General features: G+C 43.7%; 1 protein-coding gene across 1 annotated transcript in view; it reads left to right on the top strand.

Annotated features, from left to right (window-relative positions):
• Positions 1-8,844: 8,844 nt before the first annotated feature.
• Positions 8,845-26,123, top strand: part of WNT2 (Wnt family member 2) — a gene marked incomplete at its 5' end in the record, with an annotated part of 56,903 nt that continues 39,624 nt past the window's right edge. Inside the window, 3 exons of the mRNA XM_081102065.1 lie at positions 8,845-8,927; positions 11,015-11,241; positions 17,400-17,677. Of these exons, the coding sequence (XP_080958191.1) occupies positions 8,845-8,927; positions 11,015-11,241; positions 17,400-17,677 (588 nt within the window). The remainder of the gene's footprint in view (positions 8,928-11,014; positions 11,242-17,399; positions 17,678-26,123) is intronic.

Below are 26,123 nucleotides of genomic sequence, written 5' to 3'. Positions count from 1 at the left end.
CCCTCAACAAAAGATTAATAGAATTCAACAATACATTAAAAGAACCTTACACCATGATCTAGTGGGATTTATTCCAAGGATGAAAGGATGATTCAACATGCTCAAATCACACAATGTGATACACCACATAATAAAATGAAGGATAAAAATTAAACAATCATTTAGACAGATATAGAAAAAGCATTTAATAAAATTCAATATCTACTCCTGATAATAACTCTCAGCAAAATGGGTATAGACTAGAGGGAATGTACCTCAACATAATAAAGGCCATACATGACAAGCTCACAGCTAACATCATACTTAGCATTGAAAACCTGAAAGCTTTTCCTCTAAGATCAGGAATAGGATGAATGGAGAAAGAAAATATCACAGACAGGAATATTATTCAGCCAGAAAAAAGGAAATCCTGTCTTTGCGACAACACAGATGGACCTTGAGGGTATTGGGCTAAGTAAAATAAGTCATGCAGAGAAAGACAAATACTGTATGATCATTATATGTGGAATCTTGAAAAAAGCAACAACAATTCATAGATAGAACAGATTGGTGGTTGCCAGTGGTGGGGCTGTGGAGTGGAGGAAATGGATGGAAGGTGGTCAAAAGGAACAAACTTCCAGTTATAAAACAAATAAGTCCTGGGGATAGAATGTATAAATTGATGACTATAGGTAAGCATACAACATTGTATATTTTAAAGTTGCTAATACAGTAAATCTTAAAAGTTTTTTAAAAATTGTAACTGTGTGGTGATGGATGTTAATTATATTGTGGTAATCCATTTTGCAATATATACATATATCAGACCATTACAGCATACTTTGCTTTATTATGATTAACTTTATTGCACTTCACAGATATTATTTTTGTGTTTTTTTTAATATTTTTATTTATTTTTTTAAAGAAATATATTTTGATTTTTTTTTTTCAGAGAGGAAGGGAGAGAAATAGAGTTAGAAACATCGATGAGAAAGAAGCATCGATCAGCTGCCTCCTGCACACCTCCTACTGGGGATGTGCCTGCAATCAAGGTACATGCCCTTGACCGGAATCGAACCTGGGACCCTTCAGTCCGCAGGCCGATGCTCTATCCACTGAGCCAAACCGGTTACGGCTAAATATTTTTTTTAATTGATTTAAGAGAGGAAGAGAGAGGGAGAGAGAGAAGCACCAATGATGAAAGAGAATCAGGGACTGGCTGCCTCTCATATGCCTTGTACTGGGGATGAGCCCGCATTCCATGTGCCCTGACCAGGAATCGAACCATTGACCTTCTGGTCCATAGGTTGACACTCAACCACTGAGCCGTGCTGGCTGGACCACAGGTGTTGCATTTTTACAAAGTTAACCTTTTTGGAAATCTTGCACTAAGAAAACTGAAAACCTTCTGGAAAGGAGTCACGATTCTAGATGCCATTAAGAACATTTGTGATTCGTGGGAAGAGGTCAAATATCAACATTAGCAGGAGTTCCAAAGAAGTTAATCCCAGCCTTAATGGATAACTTCAAGAAATTTAAGATTTCTGTGGAGGAAGGAACTGCAGGTTTGGTGAAAATATCAGGAGAATAAGAATTATAAGGGGAACCTGCAGATGTGACTCAATAGCCACAATTTCAGAATAAAACTTGGACAGGTTAGTTGCTCTCACAGATGAGCAAAGAAAGTGGTGTGTTGAGATAGAATCTACTGTTAAAGATGCTGTGAAGATTGTAGAAATAACAACAAAATAGAATATTACATTAACTTAATCAATAAAGCAGTGGCAGAGTTTGAGAGCATTGACTTCAATCTTGAAAGAAGTTCTGTGGGTAACTGCTGTCAAACAGCATTGTGTGATACAGGGAAATCGTTCATAAAAGGAAGAGTCAGTCAACGAGGCAAACTTCACTGTTGTCTCATTTTAAGAAATTGCCACAGTCATCCTAACTTCCAGCAATCACCACTCTGACCAGTCAGCAGCCATCAACATAGAGGAGAACCCTCCACCAGCAAAAAGATTATATCACTGAAGGCTCAGATGATGGTTCGCATTTTTAGCAATAAAGTGTTTTTAATTAAGGTATGCCCATTTGTTTTAGATATAATGCTATGGCACACTTAATTGACTGCAGTAGAATGTAACATAACTTTTATATGCACTGGGACACTAAAAAAACTCACTGGATTTGCTTTATTGTCATATTTGCTTTATTGCAGTGCAGTCGTCTGGAACAAAACTCGCAATATCTCTAAGGTACACCTGTATTTGTACACCTAAAACAAACAAGGTGTCACATGTTGGTTATTTCTCAATTTATAGAATCTGTTATTTTGGGGGTGGTTTATTATACAGCAATAGATCATTGGAAAACTTATTTGTTATATTATTTCTTTAGTCATTAACCTAAAGATTACAAAGATTAGAATCAACATTTTATAACTTCAAGTGGAATGTAGAAAGCTATCACCATATTTTAGCCATTATTTCTGCAAGTATTTTTTGTTGCAATGGACTGTTTATCTTTCTAGGATTTCACAAGACAATGTTATGCCTTATATAATTGTTCCAGAAATTTCTAAAGCTTTGCTCATTTCCTTTTAATCTTTTTCCCCCCTTCTCTTGTTAGGACAGGATAATTTCTATTGATCTATCTTCAAGTTCACTCACACTTTCCTCTGTAATCTCCACTTTGATGTTGGTCTCATCCAGTGAGATAGATATTCACCATCTCACAGTGAAAGATGAGTACTATTTTCAGTTCTAAGACTTCTATGTGGTTCCTTATCTACTTTACGTTTACTTGCTGATATTTTCTACTGTCCATTTATTTCAAAATATTTACCCTTATTTCTTGGAGCATTTGAAGAACAGCTGCTTTAAAAGTCTTTGAACATTTCAACATCTGTGTCATCTAAGAATTAGTGTCTGTATATTGTATTTCTCTTTGAGTTGGAATTTCTTGCTTCTCTGCATGCCAGGTAATTTTGTTCCATCCTGGACATTTTGAATAGAGTGTTAAGAGACTCTGGGTTTTGTTTCAATCCTAGGGAGAATGTTGCTATTCTTATTTTAGCATATAATCAACCCTGTCAGGCCAAAAATTCTGACCAGCTTTCTGTGGGTCCTTGTTCTGATGCTTTTTTCCATTTTCATAGCCTTTGCAATGGTCTTCATGCCTGCCTCACATGTGTCTGGGACCTGGGAGGTGGTTTATCCTATAGTTCTGTCCTCAAAGTCCTTAGTATGATCGACATGTACACAGGGGTATGAACAGCAGTTCACATGTAACTTTATAAAATTACTTTCCCCAGCTCTGGATTTTTCACTACTTTCCAACGACTTTCTGGTTCTCAAGGACTCCCCTTTTTGGTCCTCTGGCCGGACCCTGTGCCTTTAGTTATCTCACTCTGCCATAAGCTTTCTGTGACTGCACCCATATCTGGAGCACATAGAAGGAGAGAAAAAGAGAGAAAGTAAGTAATTTTGTTCCACCTTCTTGGGACCTCAGTTCCTCTGTTTAGAGAGGAATTTTCCCATCTTTTGAAGTTTTAGGCACAGGTGGGCTCTCACTGCTGCCACGGTTATTACTGCCAACATATACGCAGGAATTCCCAGGGGACTGAGGTCTGAGATAAATGGAGGGGGCAGAAGCAAGGGGAATTCTTCCACCCTGAGGATGTGAGGGGTGCCTTTTGTGCTCCTTGAATAAAAACTCCTCGTTGGCTTCTCTGGAGACTTCTCCTGCTGGTCTGCCATTATATTAAGGTTCCCACTTCGAGGATTTGGCTGCCTTGGGCCTAGGTATCAGAATATCAGAGGACATACACAAATAAGAAACTCATCATCATTTAGTAGTACTTAATTTCTTGGTCTTCCTTACATTTTCCTTCAAATTTACCCTCCCCGATGCTCACTCCTTCCGGTGATTCCATAAGACCATTTGGTATAACTTTCTTTCAGCCTAAAGAACTGACTTAATATTTATTTTCTTAGCTTTTGTTTGAAGGCATCTTTATTTTTTCCTCATTTTTGAAGGAGCTTTACAATGATTATAGAATTTCAGTTCAGCAGCATCCCCTTTGAAAGATGTTATTCTACTGTCATCTGATTTCAGTAGTTTCTGCTTGTGTCTTTTTGTGCAGCTTTAATATTTTCTACTTGTCTTTGTTTCTTATGGCTTCTATTTTCCTATTGAGACTCTCCATGTATTTGTTCACTGTGACTATATTTTCCTTAAAGTACCTGAACATAGTTATATGTTCAGTATATAAGAGCTACTTTAAAATTGCTTTCCTGACAGTTCCTACATCTGGGTCATCTCAGAGTCAGTTTCTTTTGACTGCTTGCTCTTGAGTATGGGTCACATTTTTCAGGTTTTTCATCTGCCTATTAATTTTTTATTGTATGCGTGAGATTATAAATGATACAAGGTCATCTTAACTTAATGGACGTTGGTTTTATTCTTGGCCTGTTTTTACGCAAAGTCATGACCCTTACTTTAGAGGGATGGCCTTTCTAGCATCTCAGTTGAATGTCTGAAGTGCTCAATGGGGCCTCTCGACCCTGCTAAGCTGGAACTCCAACATCTCTCAACACCGCATGCCATGCAGCAGGCAATCTGTGCTAGACCTTGTAGAGTCTTGTTATATCTATACTAGAGGCCAGATGCACAAAATTCATGCAAGGGGCTTGGCCCTCGCAGCCCCGGCTGGCCCTCACAGCCCCTCGCAGCCCCTCGCAGCCCCAGCTTCATCCAGAAGGTCATCTGGAAGGTCGTCTGGATGGTCGTTCTGCTGTTCGGTCTAATTTTCATATTAGCTCTTTATTATATAGGATTCAGTCCAGCTTTTGTCTGTGGCAAATCTCCATGTAGACTTGTGGAACTTCCCTTTTCACAGCTACCTATTTTCAGATATGCTACCCTGCTAACTTCAGCCACTTCAACAGTGCAAAACTCTAATCTCGTCCTCCTTAACTGAGTCTGTTGCTCTGCTTGGATTCCACTTCTTGCAGCCCAGGAAAGGTACCGTTCCGCAGAAAAACCAGGGCAATTATGAGAAAGTTGTGGAACACACTTCATGTGGTTCCCTTCTCTTGAGGATCACAGCTGTGTTTCCTATCGATCCCTGAAAAAATCTGCCTCCTCTAGTTTTGTCCAGTCTTAGAGGTTATTTTACTAGGGGAATAAATCATGCTGGAAGTAACTTTTTGGCGCACATTAATTTAAATGCACATTGAGATTTAAATCACTGATAATAGAACTTTTCCTAAAAGCAATTTCTGACAAAGAATAGGTAAGAGTGCTTAATTAAATTTCAGGAGTGACTGAAGGGGAAAGGGAGCAATGTTTTTGTTTTGTTGTTAATCCTCACCCACGGATATTTTCCCATTGATTTTGAGAGACAGGGTGGAAGGGAGGGGGAGAGACAGAGAGAGAAACATCGATGTGAGACACACACATTGATTGGTTGCCTCCTGCACATGCCTGACCAGAGACTGGGATTGAGCCTGCCACCGAGGTATGAGGTACTTGCTCTTGATTAGAACCATACCCAGGACCCTTCAGTCCACAGACTGATGCTCTATTCACTGAGCCAAACCAGTGGGAATAATGTTTTAAGAGCATTGCAGACAAACTTCAAATTTCAAACTTAACCTACATTGTTATGTATCTGATACTCTTAGATGAAAGTACAAAAGGTACATATTTCTTTCTTTCCCATCTTTGACCTGTCTTGCTAATACACAAAGTTCACTGAAGCTAAGTCAGAGACACTTGAAGTTTGAATCATTGGTTGGGGAGTAGCTAAATTAGGAGACACTGCCTTAAGTTCAGACTGAAAGGCTATTTGGTTTTAGAAGTGACTCTCCATTTTTAAAGGGTGGAGATGGTTTGGTAGTAAATTAGTTCTCTCTCTCCACCCTGGGAGATTAGACAAACAATGGATCTAACTAAGAAAATAGACTGACTCATTTGGCTACAATGCTATACTGAAGTTACAAGCAAACTAACATTAATCGTCAGAAAAGAATTGGGTTCTGTATACTGTAATTGAGTTTCACAGTCAATTCTGATATTTCTCATTGAAGAAACAAAAAAAAAATCAGACATTAAATTCATAGATCTAAAGGCACTCTTAACCCTGTCTTTCCTTACCTCATCATCTGCTATAGAAAGACTGAAGTCTTGTGCAATTTACTTCATTATTTATTAGCTCTTCTTTAGGATGGCAGTTCTTATTGCAAGAGAACTGAAGTTTGCAATCACCCTCTTTCCTCCTAATTTTCGTGAGCATTTCCAAACTTCTTCTAATAGTAAACACCCTATCTTCCAACTGAACAGTCCATCAAGAGAATAGGTACAGATGAGAGGGGAAAGTCGGGCCTGTTGGGCAGGCAAGGAAGTTGTATGGAGCTAATAATGGGTCATAAGTGAAAAGGGGCGGATAATGGGAGGGAAATGGAATCACAGGTCTGGCCGGGACTGCCTCTGGACAGGTCAGGAAGGGGTGTTTGTGTGGGCCTTTTCTCACATCTGAATTTAGCTTCTCATTAACTGAAATGTTCAGCCTTTTGCCTTTCACCAAGCCTTACTCCTCTCTTCAAGTCCTGTGTTACTTCTCCTCCTGCCCCAGGATGAAGGCCTTTGGGCTGGATTTCATGGGTTTGGGGGAACCGGCCATTCTTCTTCCAGGAGGTCTGTCTGGTTCAGGTTTAGGTCATTCCATTGGCCTCACTAGCAACTGAAGGGCAGATCTCCTGGCCAATGGACAACTTCCCTGGGCGGAGAGACAGGGCCTCCCAGCTGATGGTCACACTCCACGTGTCCAACTCCCCTTAGCTGCGAGGACACCATATGCTGAGGTGGGTTGAGGAGCTTTGTAGGTGGCTTCAGGTCTCCTTGTCCAGGAGCGGAACACAACTGCCTACATTTTCCAACATCCACACCCTCACCCCTGCGTTATTCACGGAGAAGGAGAAGCGGTATGTTGGCGTCTTATGGTTCCTCTGGGGCCGCCCACCTCTTCTGCGTGTGTCCCAAGTGCCTGGATTTCCCTGTGAGAGACTGTGGGCAAAGGTGGGTGAATGAAACTGTAGCTTATTCTTCTGCTGCGCCCCGGAAAGATGCTTGTGAACATGGGCATGGAGGTAAATGCCCATATTGGTTGCTGTTGGGTGCCTAGCACACCACGTCCCCTCCGTCCCCTCCCACGCGCTGGGAGAAGCGCACGGGGCCCCTTCCTCGCGACCTGCGCAGATCGACCCGAACTTCGCAGGGTCATGGCCTGCGATACCGCAGCGCGGCCTGGCTCCGAGCCCTGCTCTTCCCGAGTCGTGGGTGGCGCGGGGCTGGTTTCCCTCCCCTCCCTTTCCGGACCCAAACCGGGATGTATCTGGGTCAGCCTGGGAGGGGCCGGACCTGCCAGGGCCCGGCAGGGGGGGAACGGGGTGGCGATGACAGCATCTTTCAGGTTTTTGGCGTTTCCGAGCTGCGCTCCTTCCAGCCGCTCACCGCTTTCCCTCCCGGAGGGACTGCCGCTCTGGCCGAGGGCTGGGCGGGGGGAGAGCCGGCTCTTTCCAGCCGGAGGGTCACCCTCCACGCCTGGCGAACCATGTGGCGCTCCCCCCAGGCTTCCCCCTCCCCAAACTCCGGGTTCCCCAAGGCACACGCCCCGCGGGCTGCGGGTTCCCGCCCCAGGAAAAGAGCTTTGGAACAGTTCACCGACGCCCGAGTTCCTGGTCTTCCTTTCCGGTGATAAACGGCGGGGCTGCGAGCCAATTGCTGCTCAAGATGCTCCACCCGCAGGCCGTGCCTCTCTCTGGGCTCGGCGGGGGCGCACATCCAGGACAGAGCAGGTCCCCTCCCCGCTGCAAACTCCAGGGCTGAGTGCCAGGGCGGAGGGCGGCCCGACCCGGGGGTCTTCGCTGCCGGGTCCCTCCCCCGGGGTCTTTGCGCTCCCGCGGCGCCTGGAAGAGCTGGGTGTGCGTCAAAACCGCATCTTCCCGGGACACGTTGGCCGACCACGCTTCGGTGAGGTCAGGAGGGTCACGGACCTTCGCGGCCCCCCTCCCTGCGAGCTCCGCATATAAGCCCAGCGCCAGCAATCAAGGCCACACGCCTCCATCTCCCCGAGGCCCGGCCCCTCCCTCCCCATCCCTGCCCTGCAAAGACCCCACATTTCCAAGTGGAGGGAAAGCAAGGAGTTGAAAACCGTCTCCGGTTCCTGCGCTCTGCACACAGTTATCTCCTTGTCCCCTCCCTCGACTCCCCACGTCGCACGCTCGCTCGGGAACTCGGATCTGCAGGAGGGGCGCCTCGCCTGCCCTGGACGCGCGTGCGGCGAGAGCCCACGGATGCGCTTTGGCTGGGAGCTTCCCGAGAGCTACCTGCCTCCGCGGGCGCTCGAGGCCACACGGAGGTGCTCCTCCTGCCCCGCCTCATCTCGCCCACAGACATCTCTTGCCATCATTTCATCGTCTGTTGGATAAACCCCGCGCCCCTCCCCGCCGGCGCCAGCGCAGCGCCCCCTCCCTCGGCTTCGGCTTCGGCTTGGCCGGGGCGGGCGGGGAGCGAGCGCACTGGGCGCGGGAGGTGCGCAGAGCTCTCAGCCGCGGCGCTCGCGGCGCCTGGGGAATTGGGCTGTGGGCGAGGCGGCCGGGTTGGCCTTTATCGCTCGCCCGGCTCGTCCTCGGAAACTTTATCAGCGAGTCTCGCCACTCGCTGCAGACCGAGCGGGGGGCGGGGGCGCGGCGCGGCGCTGGCAGCGGTGACCGGGCGCTCCCGGGGCTGAGCGCCTCTGCTCGGGGCACGCATGGCGCCCGCACACGGAGTCTGACCTGATGCGGACGCAAGGGGGTTAATATGAACGGCCCTCTCGGTGGAATCTGGCTCTGGCTCCCTCTGCTCTTGACCTGGCTCAGGCCTGAGGTCAGCTCTTCATGGTGGTAAGTCCACGCACCCCGGCCCGGGAGGGATGCGGGTTTTCCGTGTGGGAACGGGGACCGCACTGGCCACGGGAACCCTTGCCCGCGGTGGTTCTCCGCGGGTTCCAGGCGCAGCCCTGGCCGCTGCCCTCTCCCAGTGCCCTTATCCCGAGTCCCTTCGCTTTTCCTGTGAAGACCATCCCAACTTTGACAACTAAAAAAAAAACAATAAAAAAAAAGAAGAAAGAAAAAAAAACCCACCCACATTCCCCCTCAAATGAGAGCTCTGATTCTGATATTTTGGTTATTCATTTCCAGCTGATAAACAGCAAAATCAGCCAGTTTCTTATCCCATTAGATGCGCGCGCGCGCGCGCGCGCGCGTGTGTGTGTATGTGTGTGTATGTGTGTGTGTGTGTATATATGTATGTGTATGTGTTGACTCTGAAAACTACAATTGTCCCCCTGCCACTCCCCCATACCCCCCCCCCAAAAAAAAAACACTCTAGACAAACCTAGGGGCCATTCAGGCAGGCAGTCAGGAGCTGTGGAGCCCAGAGCGTGTGATTTTGCACCATTTCCCGTCCTTCCACATTCCTAGTGCTTCTCCCCGTGGGTGGGAAGCACGCTGTGCTGCTGCCTCCAGGTAGAGATTGCTGCCTCCCGGGACCCAGGGCTGGGGGTGGGGGGTGGGGGTGGGGGGCTCCCGGAGGAACCGTGCTGCTTGCTGTCCTTTGCACGCGGATCCGGCGACTTATGTATTTATTTTGCACCGTGACCCTGACAGGTCTTAGCCACCGCACAAAGGGAGCTTTTCTGCCCACCCAGAAACTCTTGTACATCTTCCTACCTAATGATCTGGGAAGGAGGGAATTGGGAGCTCTTTGGCGTCCTTGCACCTAGGACTTCCCAACAGACACTAAAACACTGATTCAGAAAGACCTGCTACCTGGGGGAACCTATCCTAAGAAGTCTCGGCTAAAGGCCAAAAAGACAAGGGCAGGGAACTCTGGAGACGCTGGAGCCCTCCCAGGGAGCATGGCAGAGCCTGATGGGGAGGGGGTTCAAGTCCCCCTTCAGCCACTTTGGATGGGAAGGCGTCTAGCCTTGACATTGCTGACACGGGATCAAAGGTCGATTTATCCGAATGACCATTTTTTCAATAAAATGATATTTCTGTTTCCGTGGTTAAACATTTATTGCCCACTCTTTTTGTCACTTTGTCTCTCAGCTGTCACTTAAATATGCTTTTTTGGAAATCACAGCTCTAACGATTTTATGATCATATAAAGTAGTGAAAATGCAAGAGAAGACATTCTCCTTGTTTGATGGCTTCAAAAGACACCTATGGCAGCTTTGGTTATATAAAAGGTACCTTTTCTAAACATTTCACAACTAATAGAGAACATCTGGGCAGAGATGATGATGTAATTTTTTTTGTTAAAGTTTCTTTTCAAAAGTACTTTATGGAGCTATAATACTGTTTGATTCTTCCAAACATTCAGTGTCCTTCATAACAACAGAAAGAACTATTTCCAAAGGTTCTCTGTAAGGCCAAGAAGAGCTGGAAAATGGAAATATTTAAAGGATTCGAAAGAACGGCATGTCTGTGAGGAGAGTGTAACATCAGATACCAGCAGGTGTCGATTAGACAGATACAGACAGTTTCTTAACATACTTAAACATTAGGGTCAAATAAATGTGAGCGAGAAGCTTTAAAGGTCGGCTCCCCCCAACGCCAAGTCCAGACACATTTCATCATTGAGATCAGAGCCTTCTTGGGAACAGTCTTTGAAGGCTCTTCCCAAAAGATGTTGCCCCTCCCTGCTCACTCTGTTCCCTGACCGCCCAGAGCGTCATCTGCTGGCCCTGGATTCATGTCCAAGACCAGCCATCGCTCCACTTTGGGGTGGCTTCTACCAGGTTTCTTCTCATGCCTGCTGTGCTGCTTCTCCATGGAACTAAAATTAAATAACCTTTGCTTTGCAATATTCCTAAAAGGATAAGGAATTCATCTTTGAAACAGCGCTTTGAACTCAGTCTCCCAGGAAACACTGCGGCTTCGGGCCTCAATGCCAGTGTTCTCACCTCTGTGTTGGCCCTTCCCAGGTACATGAGAGCTACAGGCGGCGCCTCCAGGGTGATGTGTGACAATGTGCCAGGCCTGGTGAGCCGCCAGCGGCAGCTGTGCCACCGACACCCGGACGTGATGCGTGCCATTGGCCTGGGCGTGGCAGAGTGGACGACGGAGTGCCAGCACCAATTCCGCCAGCACCGCTGGAACTGCAACACCCTGGACAGGGACCACAGCCTCTTCGGCAGGGTCCTGCTCCGAAGTAAGTCCCCTGCCTCCAGGCCCCTCCTCGGGCGCTCTCCTCACACACTCCCCCCTTCATTTGGTCTTTGAAGTCCCTGCTCATCCTTTCCTTGCATTTTATTCAGTTCGGAAACTTGTTCTGTTGGGGGCACTGGCCCTGTTTTACAGATGAGGACTTAAGAAATCAAGGACCTTGCCTAAAGTTGTGTGGGAGGCTGGTCATAGATTAGAATGTAGACCCCAGGCTGACGTCTTATAATCCTTTGCTCTATCTGTTGCTGGAGGAATCAGTGGACCAGATTTCTCAGACACGAGTGAGCGTGAGGTTCTTGGGGTACCACTGAAATAAGCATTTTCAGAAGCTTGCCTGGGAGAATAAGATGTCGAAAAAGACTTTGTTTGCATAGAGTTACATCCCTCGGGTTTCAATGTCCCTTAACCCAGCCCTGAAAAAGGGGCAGTTGGGGGTCCAGAGCTCCGTTCCATGTTGCAGCTGGGCCCAGCTCAGCATTCAGGCTAATGAAAGTCCATCAGTCCATTGTGTGGGTCCCACATGGCCATGGGCTGAGTGGGCCCAGGGGAGCCCCTGCAGCGGGAGAGCCAGGAGCCCCGTCCGTAAGAGCCAAGAGAGTAAAAACCAAGAGAGCTTGCTCCTTTGTTTAGATGTTTAAATATTCAGGTTTCCAGCCCTTGCAGTGGCCACACCAATTCTGGCCACTAATTTGTTCCCAGGTGTGACTGACACACAGGTAGGCACCTTCCCACGTCACTGGGGCCATACTGGGCATGCGTCTGTTGTCCAGTCAGTGGGGAGCAGACTGGGAAAGTGTTAAATTAGCAAAGCTGTACAAATGGCATGCCTATATCATCTAGTCTTCCCTTTACTCCTTTCCTGTTAATAATAACCAGATTATTGCCACAGTATCATATCCATGTCATGTCACACCCCTTCCTGTTCCTCCAGGTTCAGATTTTGTCTCTAGGAAAAAGGAGGCAGCAGTCACAGGGCTTGCTTTTTTATTTAAATATATTTTATTGATTTTTTACAGAGAGAGGAAGGGAGAGGGATAGAGAGTTAGAAACATCGATGAGAAACATTGATCAGCTGCCTCCTACACACTCCCTACTGGGGATGTGCCCAACCAAGGTACATGCCCTTGACTAGAATCGAACCTGGGACCTTTCAGTCCGCAGGCCGATGCTCTATCCACTGAGCCAAACCAGTTAGGGCCCACAGGGCTTTCTTGACTTCTTTACTTGCACCTTCCAGAGGATTTGAGCAGAAGATGAGGATGGAGTGCTCAAATCTTTTATTGGCCATAAATGGCTATTATTACAATAATGTTTAAATGTAATTAAAAAGCAGAGACAAATCTCTGCTCACCACCTTTCACCTCCCATTCAGCTATTCAGTGTTGGGTCACCCTATATCTAAATTAAACTTTTCTTTTCCCAGTAGACTGTAAATTCTATAAGGTCGGACTAGCCTGCCTTCTCTGCATCTCACTTGATGCTTTGAATGATGTTGCAGACATCATTAATTCATTGAATGGTTGAGTGAATGAATGGATGAGCTTGTAGTGAACGCCTATTATTTCCCAGGTACACTTGAGGCAGAAGGGTATTTATGGAGGGTAGGAGTGTGAACCATGATTACATAGTTGAGTTGTTTTTGTTTTGTGTGTGCGTGTTTTTTCACTCAGGAGCATTAAACTTCATATAATTGCCTGGCGGGCGTGGTTCAGTAGTTGAGTATCGACCTATGAACCAGAAGATCAAGGTTCGATTCCTGGCTAGGGCACATGCCCAGGTTGAGGGCTTGATCCCCCAGTGTTGGGTGTGCATGAGGCCGCTGATCAATGATTCTCTCTCATCAATGATGTTTCTCTCACTCCCTCTTCCTGCCCCTCTGAAATCAATAAAAAAAATTTTTTAAACCCACAACATTACATAATTGCATCAAAAACTTTTTAATGTCCTGAATGTGGAAAGTAGCTCACGAGCTGGTATAAAGAGAAAATTAACTGAAAATCACATTTTATTTTTATTTTTTTAAATTGTGACTTAACCTGGTCTTATAAGCATTTTCCAAGAAATAGCACAGTCCATTTGCTACTGGGAAATCTGACTGAAAACACAAAAGTTTTGTGTGAACCCCAGAAACAGGAAACTTTACACTTGTTTTTGCCCACCCCACCCCCCATTCCTAAGGAAGTCATCCAGGCTGTACACTTGGTAATGCTTAACAGAGGGTGTTTCTATCTTGTAATCATCACAGCCCCGGGGTTTTATGAGGCCAAATGCATAACTGAATGTCTCTGAAATCCCCCCAGGGCGTAGTGCACTCACTCTCAGTGTATCCCTCAAGGAAATTTATGGCCATATTCTGCAATTTTATTCTCTAGCTTAAGAACTATATTCTTCTGCATTCCTCTTGGAGTTTTGATATGACATCGCACATTTTTGAAAGGCTAATAGTAAATTTCAGCAACATGGAATTTTCAGACTTCACCTAGATTAGCTCACTAGTGAATCAATTAACGTGCCGGAACTTGTCAAAGAAAGTTTGCAAATATTTATTAGCACAAGATACCTTTGGGCAAATTATGCAAGGCTCTCGGTGTTTAAGATACATCAGGGTTTTTCCTTTTCAAAGTGCTCACAACCATTTCCCAATGATTTCAAATTAAATGCCCTTCTCATTTATAAAAATGATCGCCTCTAAATTCTGTCTATGAAAATCTGTTAAGATGTCTCTATATTGAAGAGAATCTTTAGATCACAAATCAAAGGACCTAATTTTGACCACTAATCCTCAAGGCCTGCCAAAGCTGGGAGTTCATTCATAAAATACTTTAACTTAATCTTGACAGTGTTTGTTTCTTCAGAGCGGTGGAGTGCTGAGAAGGAAGAGGTTGGAACTAGTTTGACTTAGTCTAAGGCCTCAAGTAAATAAGAGATTCTAACTTGTATTTCCTTCAGAGTTCTTTCAGATGAAGCTTGAATGCTTTGCCAAAGTACTCAAAACTTAAAACACCCAAGCTACACAATTTCTTTCCATTCTTCATAGAAGGCCAGATTTCTTCCTGGACATTTATGTAAACTCCTGTGACTGTCAGTGATGATTTTGCGTTGATTCTGGGAGGGCTGAATTTGGCCTAAGGTAGTTTATCCTGGAAATCATCATGAAATTCCAGTAAAGCCTTCCAAAAAATTTTATAATTAATTGCTTGGAGGGAAATTCACATCTTAGAATTGTGAAGAACTTCCTTTGGAAACCTAAATGTGTCCTTATAGATGACTAGGAAGGCAAAGGGCGATGCCATTTATAGGAAGAACATAAAAGTTACTAACACATCCCAGGGTCATAGAGAGATGGAGAACATTTGCCTCTTTTGCTTCAGCCAGCTTAGAGTAAGACACCCATTTTTCGTAACATTTGCATTTCACTCATTCAACAAACTATCGCCAGTCACAGGCTGAGAAACTTAAACCCATATATCCCTGCAAGAATATACCTCTAGAGTTCTTGAATGAACTTTGAAAAGGTCATTAGGTCTCGTCCTTGTAAATGTAAAAAATAAAAATAAAAAAAATTTAAAAAGCAAGCATTTCCAAGGAGTTGAACCCATAACTTTCCAACAAGCCTAGCTTCTAGTGTTCTGCTCTACCAGGTAACAATCCCTAACTGCAAACAAAAACTATGCTTATGCACTTAGTATAGACATCGTCTGACTTATCTCAACCCCAAAATTAGAGAAACGAATAGTAACACATCAGGAAGTCTAAATATCACTATTTAGATTTGGATTTTATTTCATATTTTGATAGCTTTAAAAAGAATCCGTTTTTCTAAGAAGAGCCCCAAGGTCAAAATTTGTTTTGTTAGAAAGCCAACTCTTGAAATGTGCTACTTTTTCACACATAGCATTTTAGTGATTCATCTAAGACACTTAACTGAAAACATCTTAAGGCCACATCTAACATGATACCAAAACATCTGGAGGTAAAATGCAAAACCAGTCCCCGTGCTACATTTTTAGTTAAATAAATAAACATCTCTCTATTTAGTAATGTGCTTGAATAATAAGTGACAAATATTGTGAAAGGTATTTTTGCTTTAGAAATTATTTCTGAAAGGCAGCAGATTTTAAGTGATTTTTTTCTTTCAGCCAACAGGTTGATGCAATTGTACCTTAAGCCAGGATGAATGCTTTGCCTAGACAATTTATTCCTCTACTACTTTCAAATTACTTACTGCCTGGCCACTGGTAGTCTATCATTGAGATCATCCATATTTCCCCCCTAAATGACCACCTCATAAAATTTCTCTTTGTTCTCAGTAAAAAAAAAAAAAATAAGACTAGTGCTGAGTACCTTAAGCACTTGGGAATTTCCCCTCTATGTGACATCTCTCACTGTGGACACTGAACTCCAATCCAAAACCAGGCTTTAGCAGCTCAATGGGGTAACTAATGACAAGGCATTTTCCTAAACTGTAAAATGGGTACAATAAAAATCTCATTTATCTGAGAGCCACAACCTGAGAGTAAACCACATTAGCTTCAGTTAGTCACCATCTTTTATAAAACAACTCAATTCCACTTAGAAAATCTGTAATCCTTATAACCTAGGACTCTGAAACAGCCCTCATGACCATCACATTTTCCTCTTGAGACCACCACCTGCTACCTATAGCAAATATTCATATAATTGATTTTACCTAACTACAGAGCATGACTGATTTCTTTTTATGATGGCTAGAGGTTTGGGGGCAGATATTTTTGGAGGGCTGAGGTAAGTGCCATTTAATATGGTGTAGATACGTTTTCCTGATTTTTAATAATGAGACTAGCAGAGTAAAGATTGCAAAGGGCATTATAGAATGTACACAATAAATTTTAGCGCCGAATGACACACAGAACCAAGCAGGGCTCTGATGCGGAAAGGTGGTTGGTTCTCCCAGCTGTGTGGTTCAAAAAGTCACACTCGTCTTGACGTACTGAATCGCCAAATGGCTCTGTTTTCTGCCTTGCATTGGCAGGAGGCGGTTCAGCCGGTATTTTGATTGTTAATATATTTGCTGCAGCAACCATTAATAAAAAGGCGTGCTAATAACAATGAAATACAGCTCCGCTTGAAAAATGAGGTGTACACAGACCCCAAAGAGCCTTATATCTGTCACTGTACCACAACACGGTGTCATGAGTTACTACAGATTATTAAAATAATTTAATGTAGTTATTGCACTGAAATATGTACCTTTCAGCCTGCAAGTGAAAGTAGCCTGTGTGCTAATAAAGAACAATTCTAAGAAATCACCACAAAAGGGTCCTTGCCCAAGTCTAATTATAGGCGGTAAATTTGTTTCCTTCCAGAAAAACCAAAGGAAAGCTTGCCACTGTCTTTTACCCAATACCAGTGATTACTGCAGGTGTTCCAGAAGAAAGTAAATTCACGGTCATAGTTAGACGTGGTATGTCACGAGGATATTGCATATTGCCTTCAACAATCTCCCAATTCCTAGTGAAAATCGGTGCCACTCCAGCGCTCTCCAGTGTTAGCGCTGCGGCCTGGTCACTGCCTTGAATTCTCTTCCTGCCTCGGCCCCTAGATTTTTTTTTTTTAATTCGGAATTTCAGTCTGAAATATTAAATGTATACAAGTGCCCTCAGAAATGCCTAGAGGCTTGGCAGGTGTGTTGTTTTTATTTCAAGGTTTTATTCACGGAGTATCATGGAATAGCCAAGGTCTATTACGTAATAAAAGAACTGTAGAATTCGGACTGTATGTACAGATGAAAACACCAAAATGTTCCTCTCCTCTCGTCTCGAACATGGAGGGTTCTGGGTTAAGCAAGCACGTGTGTGAGACTGACGTGAATTCGGGAGCTGGGCGAGGCAGGCTTTCACTGTACTTTCTTGTCCGCTCTGTTTACCTTAAGGACAGTTGTCATATAGGCATCTAAATTAGTAACAGCTTATAATATTCGATGGCGATGATTCCTTTTAAGGAGCGAGGCTTGGCTCTAGAAAAGAATCCTTCAAGATGACCAGTCCCCTTTTGCCTAGTGTTGCAGTCTGTCCGAGGCAGAGCAAAGACTAACCAGCCCTCATCTGAACATCGTTCAAAACGAGCAACTCCAGGCCACTTTTAAGAAACGCATTTTTGTTTCAGGTAGTCGGGAATCTGCCTTTGTTTACGCCATCTCCTCAGCTGGAGTTGTATTTGCCATCACCAGGGCCTGTAGCCAAGGAGAATTAAAATCCTGTTCCTGTGATCCAAAGAAGAAGGGCAGTGCCAAGGACACCAGGGGCACCTTCGACTGGGGCGGCTGCAGTGATAACATTGACTATGGGATCAAGTTTGCCCGCGCGTTCGTGGATGCCAAGGAGCGGAAAGGCAAGGACGCCAGAGCCCTGATGAACCTGCACAACAACAGGGCTGGCAGGAAGGTAGGGCTGCGCGCTGCTCACGGTGTGGGCTGCATGGCCTTACAGTCACTTAAGCTGAGCTGATCTTACACTTTCCTAGAGATGATAAAATGCCACAGTCATGCATTCCCACTGTCCCCCAGCTCCAAGCTGTTTATTCTAAAGAATACCACAGCCCTAACCGGTTTGGCTCAGGGGATAGAGCATCGACCTGGGGACTGAAAGGTCCCAAGTTCGATTCCGGTCAAGGGCATGTACCTTGGTTGCGGGCACATCCCCAATAGGAGGTGTGCAGGAGGCAGCTGATCGATGTTTCTAACTCTCTATCCCTCTCACTTCCTCTCTGTAAAGAATCAATAAAATATATTTTTAAAAAAGAATACCACAGACTGGCCCTGGCCAGTGTGCTCAGTGGTTAGAGCACCAGCCTGTGCACCGAGGGGTCTCAGGTTCAATTCCCAGTCAAGGGCAATACCTGGGTTATAGGTTTAATCCCCAGACAACCCATCTATGTCTCTCTCACATCGATGTCTCTCTCTCTCCACTCTCCCTCCCTCCCTTTTTCACTGGCTCTAAAAGCAATGGAAAAAATATTCTCGGGTGAAGATTAACAAAAACAAAAACAAAAGAATACCACAGACGGGGTTGAAATACCTCACCCATGCTCCACCTTTCTTCCCACAGCTGAGCTGAAGGAGTCCACCCATTGCTTTTGGCATTGTGTAGAGTCAAGTGTTTTATGGTCCCTCTGGATACTGTGTCATTGACAGAAGGTATAATCTGTGGGTAAGGCTAGCTAGTGCTTCATCCCACATACCAATGGGACCTTGGATGATTGTAGTTAAAGGACATCAAGACCCAGAACATCTTCTCTCAAACATATCATGAAAGCAACTCACCATGAAAGCAACTTGACTGGCTTCTTTGGGAGTCAGGGATGCTATTTTTAGAACCAGACTTCCCTTGGGATTTCTGCTACCGAAGGAGTAAGTAGACTGAGGGAGGACATGGCCCAAAGGGGTACTCTATCCCTTATCTTCTACCCTTACTAACCTCCTGAGCTGTGATTTCCCTGGCCAGTATTGACTCTCTATCTCCCTTTTATTAGATGAGGACATAAGCCCTCAGGTGCTCAAGGTCACATGGGGAATGGGTAGAAAACTCAAGACTAGAACTCAGCTTTCAACTGCTAGACGAGGGGTTTTCTGGCCTAGGATGAAGCCATTAAAACAGCGGTTCTCAACCTGTGGGTCGCGACCCCTTTGGGGGTTGAAAGACCCTTTCACAGGAGTCGCCTAAGACCATTGGAAAACACATATATAATTACATATTGTTTTTGTGATTAATCACTATGCTTTAATTTATGTTCAGTTTGTAACAATGAAATTGGGGGTTACCACAACATGAGGAACTGTATTAAAGGGTCGCGGCATTAGGAAGGTTGAGAACCACTGCATTAAAAGGACAGTGTTTGAATCCCTTGCTAAGCCATGTCTTTCGGCATGGTGGCATGACCAGCAGAACATTGTGCCATTGGTCAAAAGCATCCACTGGCTGGGGTGATGAAATATTTAGTCAGATTATTCAAGGCCTAAAATATGTAAAGTGTGGGAAGCACACTAATCTTGTATATAGCTCAGAAATTTATTTTCATATATTTATAATACTTATTTTCACATAGATACTACCGTAATTGTGTGATTAGATAAGATATACATTTCCAGCATTCTAGAAAGTCCCTTGCAGCCTCGTCCCAGGAATCAACCACAAGTGACTTTCATTGTCCTGTTTCCATTTTTTGCCATTGGTTTAATCCCCAGACAACCCATCTATGTCTCTCTCACATCGATGTCTCTCTCTCTCCACTCTCCCTCCCTCCCTTTTTCACTGGCTCTAAAAGCAATGGAATAAAGCTAGTATCATTCTAATTGCATGAAAAACAAATAGTTAGGGCCATCTGAGAATAATCGGATTGCCAGTGAGAAGAGATGAACATAATTTGTCATTTGTCAACATAAAATTAAAATGTGCTTGATATTAATATATAAAGAAAGATCCGCATACAATTAAAAGTTCTGGGGGGTGGTCTTTAACATAAAAAAGAATTAAAAAATGTGGATCTGTTTGGATGAAAACTGTCTTATTACGCTCACAGAGAGACCAAATGTCATTTAACAAGAGTTGAAAGGAAAGAACTCTTGCTTAGTACAAGGAATAAGATGAGTGTGACCTGAACTGTTTACAAATAGTACCTTTCTTGAACTTTAAAAGTCAACATTCCTTATGTTCATGAATTTATTAATTTATAGTGACTACTGCCAAAAAATATAGGCTACAGTTGTGCAATCCTACGACTGTTGGTAATGACTGTTTGTGCAATAGTTTGGAAAGAGGGCGATGTACAGTGACTTTGTTTTGACGTTGATACCGCCTGCATAAGTGATAAAGGGTGGTGTCTTTGATAGGAGTGTGCTGCTTAATTACTCAAGCAGGAAATATCGTCAGATCTCTCAGATTACAGATAAAGGCCGATGGTCACACACTGTATCCAAAAGCATGTTGACTTGTCAAAATAAATACTAATTATGCTAAATAGTTCATTAGATATCGAATGCCTCAGGTCTTTAGGACAGCAGGTCTGAGCTATTATCTTGGACACCCTGCAGCAACACGACTTATAATATAATGTAAATCACATGATGCCTCACTGTGCAGAGGTGAACAGCTGTCAGGCCTCAGATATTCTCCTGCCTACTCTGCAAAACTGAGGAGGCTCCTTTTGATTGGAATAAAAGTGCACACGCTGACTTTTTAAAATGTGGCTTTAATTAATGGTGGGTGGGCAGACTTTTTCAAGGAGATGCATGATGTCAGTGAGTATGAACTTTAATGAGAGTGAATGTATTGAGATAAACATGCGTCTCTAATTCTCTCCTTGCCGTCCTTAGACCCCCCACTCCCGACTCCCCCTTCGTACAAGCAGAAGGTCTGTGGAATCAAAATGAGAACAGGCTGGGCTTGCGTGGAAGACAGGCCTCCTGAGTTAAACCTCCAACAGGCCTTGTTCTAGAAAACCCCATCACCCAGGGCTGACCACAACATTAGTTCCATTTTATTTCTTCTTTGTGCTTTTCTGTATTTCCCCAATTGTCTAATATGAATATCTTATACTTTTTAAAATTGGGGGGGGAGGGGCAGTAGGGAGGACCAATACACTTTATTTAAAAGAAAACACATCTATTCCAATATGATTCTGTTTAGCCAATGCTATAAGTCATAATTCAACACTGCCATTCACAAAAGACCTTAATTTTCCCCTAATATTTGAGCAGTTTAATTCACTTATTATAACAGCTGGTTAGAGCACCCTCATGTGTCTTTGTATGGTAATATCATTTTAGATCTGCGGTGTGACTATATCATTTTACTCACCGCTTCAGCAGAATTTGTGATGGTGTTTCTTTCCTTTATGTTTACTTGAAACTCATCCTTGATGGAGCCTTGTTTTCTACTTCCAAGGAGTCCTAGAAAGATAAATTTACCTTGTTCAGCACAAACTTTCTATTCAGAAAGACACCCCACAGCTCCTCTCAGTGGCTCTTTTTAGGGGTAGAGAAGCCGTGTGATGAAAACCTTTGAGTTACATTTTAGGATAAGGGGAGGTGAACTACAAGCACAAGTGTCTTGATCAATAGTCACCATTTGTTCCCTTTCGGGGGTTGAAAATGGCTTTTAAATTAGTCCACTCTTTCCCTAATATGAAATAATCACAACTTCTTTTACCTTTCAAGAGAGAATATATATCAAAATCATGTATCCAGCAAAATTCTGCCCTTTAGTCACTGAACATTTCTATAATAAGATTAAGAGGAATTCCATAAAAAACTTTCCCTAAAAGGTATCTCTTACTATGGTCAAGGTAGTACATGGGATTTGAAATGAGACCCACATTAGTCTTAGCCGTGCACTACCAGTGGCTTCGCTCACTGAATTTCAGGTTCTGTCATGTGTAAAGGTGTGTTAGATGGTGCTGCAGGAAGACAGGCATAAGGCAAAGAGCAGAGAACCTGGCACGTAGTAGGCGCTCCATAAAAGTTCGTTCCTTTCCCTTTCGTGAAGTTATCTTTAACTTAGGTAATAGAGATAGGCACAGATTCAATTTGAACCATTACTTAGTTCAGATTGAACTATTCAGTCTGATCACTATAGGTATCCATAGACTCATCTTTGGTTTAACATCCTAATAAAAAAACAAACAAACAGGCACATAGGTCCTGGCTGGGTAGTTCAGTTGGTTAGATATACCAAGGTTGGGGGTTAGATCCCAGTCTGGGTACATATAAGAACCAACCAATGAATGAATAAATAAGTGGAACAACAAATCAACAAATCTATGTTTCTCTCCCCCTCCTTTCCTTGCTCTCTAAAATCAATCAATAAATAAGCAAATAAATAATTAATCCAGGCATATATTATTTGCTACTGTGCAAAATACTGTCAAATGTCTTATAATTTTATCTTTCAAAAACCACTATGGGAATTTAAAAAACAGTATTAGTATTCCTATTTTTCAAATGAGAAACTGGGTCTCAGAGAGATGAAGGGACTGACCAGGGTCACACAATCACACAATCATGAAGTGCTGGGCTTGTGGGGGTTCAAATCCAGTTGTGTTCACCCATATGTCCTCATCTACTAGCTTTCCATGTTGTCTCTGTTGAGAATTTCTGAGACACACACACACACACCACGCTATTTCTGTATTTTAAACAAAGGAGCAGCAGCAGCAGCCACCGCCCTTGGAGTTATTTTTTCCCCTTTGTGTGTGTCTTTATTTTACAAGTTTTCTAAAATAAATATGTATATTTTTTTAAAACAACAGGAAAAATGTTTTAAATGTAGAAACGTAACTGCTAATGGTCGTGAACAGCTCGGCACCACTTAGCCTTTTTTAGTGGATTCACAGAATTTCAACTAATGACACCGCACGTTTCAGAACACCGCTCCTCGGTGCTGCTGGGCTAAACTTGTTCCAACAGATAATTTGTTAATTACTTTGGGAAATGCTATTTGGGGCGCTAAGTTATATGTGGGAAGGAACAAGACAAAGAAGCCCCTGGCCATAAGAAACTAAACTTTAGTCAAGGAGGCACGTCAAATACAATTGGGAGGCAAGCAACACGCTAGGTGTGGGATAGGAAATCAGCCGAAGGGCCAGTGAGCAGAGGAGAGAAAGGCTGTATCACAAAACTGGGTGTTTGAGCTGGAGATAAAGATTCCCATGGGGGAGACGGGAGAGTGCTTTCCAGGATGGAGGGGCAACAAGACCAAGAAACACACTGGACGGAAAGAACATCAGAGTGCAGGAATGATGAGGGCTCTAGGGCGGAGCTCATGACTGAGAATTACTAAGAGCGGAGGCTGCAAACTTGAGTCTCAGCCAGATCTGGAGAGCCTTGAACGATGTCCCCGTGAAGCACTTGGCAGGTGGTGAGCAATGCAGGAGACATTAAATGCTTAGGTTCCATGCTTATGCGTTGCTAACTTTCTCGAGTCCACTTTAGAACAGTGACAGGTTCCAGAGTTCAAATCTTCTGTGATATGTTTGAATTGATGACTTAAAAACAGTCTTACTAGAAAAACCATGAGAAATGTCTACCTCCCTGAATTTTATTTTCAGCCATAAAATAAACATAGAAGGACTGATGTGGATAGTAAGCTTCCCAATGTTTATTAATAAAATATTGGCAGGGACTCTTTCCCCCTCCCCACGTGGGAGTCTGTACTTGCTCTTCAATGAATGTCCACCTTTGCAAAAAAATAAATGAAATAAATAAAATAAAATATTGGTATAGGGTGCCCTGGCTGGTTTGGCTCAATGGATAGAGCATCAGCCTGTGGCCTGAAGGGTCCCGGGTTTAATTCTGGTCAAGGGCACAGACCTCGGCTGCAGGATGGATCCTGGCACTGGTCAGGGCACAGGTGGAAGGTAACCAATTGATGTGTTCCTCTCACATCAATGTTTCTCTCTCTCTGTCTCTCCCCCTCCCTTCAATTGACTCTAAAAGAATCAATGGAAAAATATCCTCAGGTGAGGTTTAACAATAACAACAAAATTAACCTACAGCAACTGTGTTGATATTTATATTTTTAATATAATGTTTACATTATTATTGACTACTTGTTAGGGGTTCTTAGCTATTTACATCATCTTGACTGAGGTACTATGGAGGCTGGGGTTCTGGAATGAGAACACTAGTTCTAATAATTGAGCATGACCTTGGACAGGCTACTTAACAAGAATTGCTATCCAAAATAAAATATGTACACACACGCACCAAGTTTTGAGCAAGCCTAAGAGGTAGGTAGCATTATTATCTGCATTTTGTATATGAAGAGACTAAGGTCTATAATAGGGTGGCCAGAATCAGCAAACAAACTGAATGTATTTGCTATCTGAAATTCAAGCCTACCTTGACATCCTGTATTTTATATGGGAGAAGCTCAGAGGGTGAAGGGACCCAGGGTTTCTATCTCATGCCCCACCCAATCCTGCACCACTCAAGATTAGCACTGTGCAGCAGTGGGGCGCCCAGACAAAGCAGGCACTCCTAAGTCCTCTCTGCAGGAAATGCCTCCAAAGTAAACAGGAATGGATATCATCCAAGATGTAAACATGACCTTATAGCAAGTAAACTTAGGGCCTAATAAAGACTTCCAAGAGTAGGTCCTGTGATGCCATTTAATATACATAATAAATAATGCATCTGAACCAAGAGAACTGGGCAGGATTCAAAAGAAATCACTCTTAAAGAAGAATTACCAATAGAGAAGAAAATGATAACATTGAGCTGAACTATAGAGCCAGATTGCTTTAACCTCCTATTCATCCTAAGCCTCCCTTCAACAGCATTCAACATCTTTATGAGGCACAACCTTCACTTAGTAGAAATGTGTTTTCTGATTGGTCTCCTTAGTTCATAAAATTGAATGCCTTTTGAAAAATGAGATCAGCTCTACCAGCCTCACTTCTGTCTTGTTGGACTCAAAAGCAGTATGTGCTTGATACTGTAGATCTTTATACAGCACAGGAATTAAAAACCACCAAGGCTTAAAGTCCCAAAGCAGAGAATAACTTAACAAAGTGCTTACAGTTCCATGTAAAGTTCTATTACTCATAGAAAAATGTTTTTTAGACTGGCCTCATTAGTCAATGAGAATTATTGTGCCCCCAATGTATACACACATTAACAGCTGGTAGCTCAATTTTGAAAATGAAATGTATTTTTTAATAAACCCTGCCTTTTTATTATTCAAAGTGTGTATATACATTTTTGGGGGGACAGCCTATATATGGTTAGACAAGAGTAATGTTCTTTTTTAAAAAAATATATATTTTATTGATTTTTTACAGAGAGGAAGGGAGAGGGATAGAGAGCTAGAAACATCGATGAGAGAGTAACATCGATCAGCCGCCTCCTGCACACCCCCCACTGGGGATGTGCCCGCACCCAAGGCACATGCCCTTGACCGGAATCGAACCCGGGACCCCCACCCCCCACCCCCAGTCTGCAGGCCGACGCTCTATCCACTGAGCCAAACCGGTCAGGGCAAGAGTAATGTTCTTGAATTCCACAAATAAAAATTCCACACCTTATATTTCCTAGCTGAGCCCACCCACAGTCACTGTTTTCAAAGAATGATGGTGCTCAAGAAATAACAATGTCTTATTTAAGTTAATAAGTTATTGCATAAGCAAATTAACTGCATAGGCCAGTAATAAATATTCCTTGTTTTCCTAGTTTCAAAGCATATATATTTGAAAGATATAAGTTGGTCTGATTTTCAGTAACTCAGAGGCATTGACCTGTCAAAAGGATTTAACTGTTTATAAATGTACTAGAGGCCCAGTGCACAGATCCCTGCACCGGTGGGGTCCCTTGGCCTGGCCTGCGGGGATTGTGCTGAAACCAGCTCTCCAACATCTGCCAAGGGGTCCTGGATTGTGAGAGGATGCAGGCCAGGCCGAGGGACCCCACGAGTGCATGATCGGGGTTGGGGAGGAACTGCAGGAGGGCTCCAGGGCATGTCCGGCCCATCTTGCCCAGTCCCAATCTTCCAGACCCCAGCAGCAAGCTAACTTACTGGTCAGAGTGTCTGCCCCCTGGTGGTCAGTGCGCATGATAGTGACTGGTCAAACAGTTGAACAAATGGTTGGACACTTAGCATATTAGGCTTTTATTATATAGGATTTGGCTTTAGGCCAGCATCTGAACATTAAATAATGTTTTAATGTTTGTTTCCCTCAGGAAAATTGATATAGGTGCAGAAGTGTTGCTGTATGGCATATCCCCAACTAAAAAGTGAAGTACTAACACTGCTTTGAATGCTCAAGTTAACTAAATAAGTTAGTTAAAACATAGCATCTAAGAACCTAAAATAAATTTTGAGTAGGATTTCTAAGGCA

This window comes from Myotis nattereri, assembly GCF_964212035.1.
Source record: "Myotis nattereri genome assembly, chromosome: 11".
NCBI classification, from domain to species: domain Eukaryota; kingdom Metazoa; phylum Chordata; class Mammalia; order Chiroptera; family Vespertilionidae; genus Myotis; species Myotis nattereri.
The sequence above is the reverse complement of the archived record's forward strand: the minus strand, read 5'-3'. Positions and strand labels throughout refer to the sequence as shown.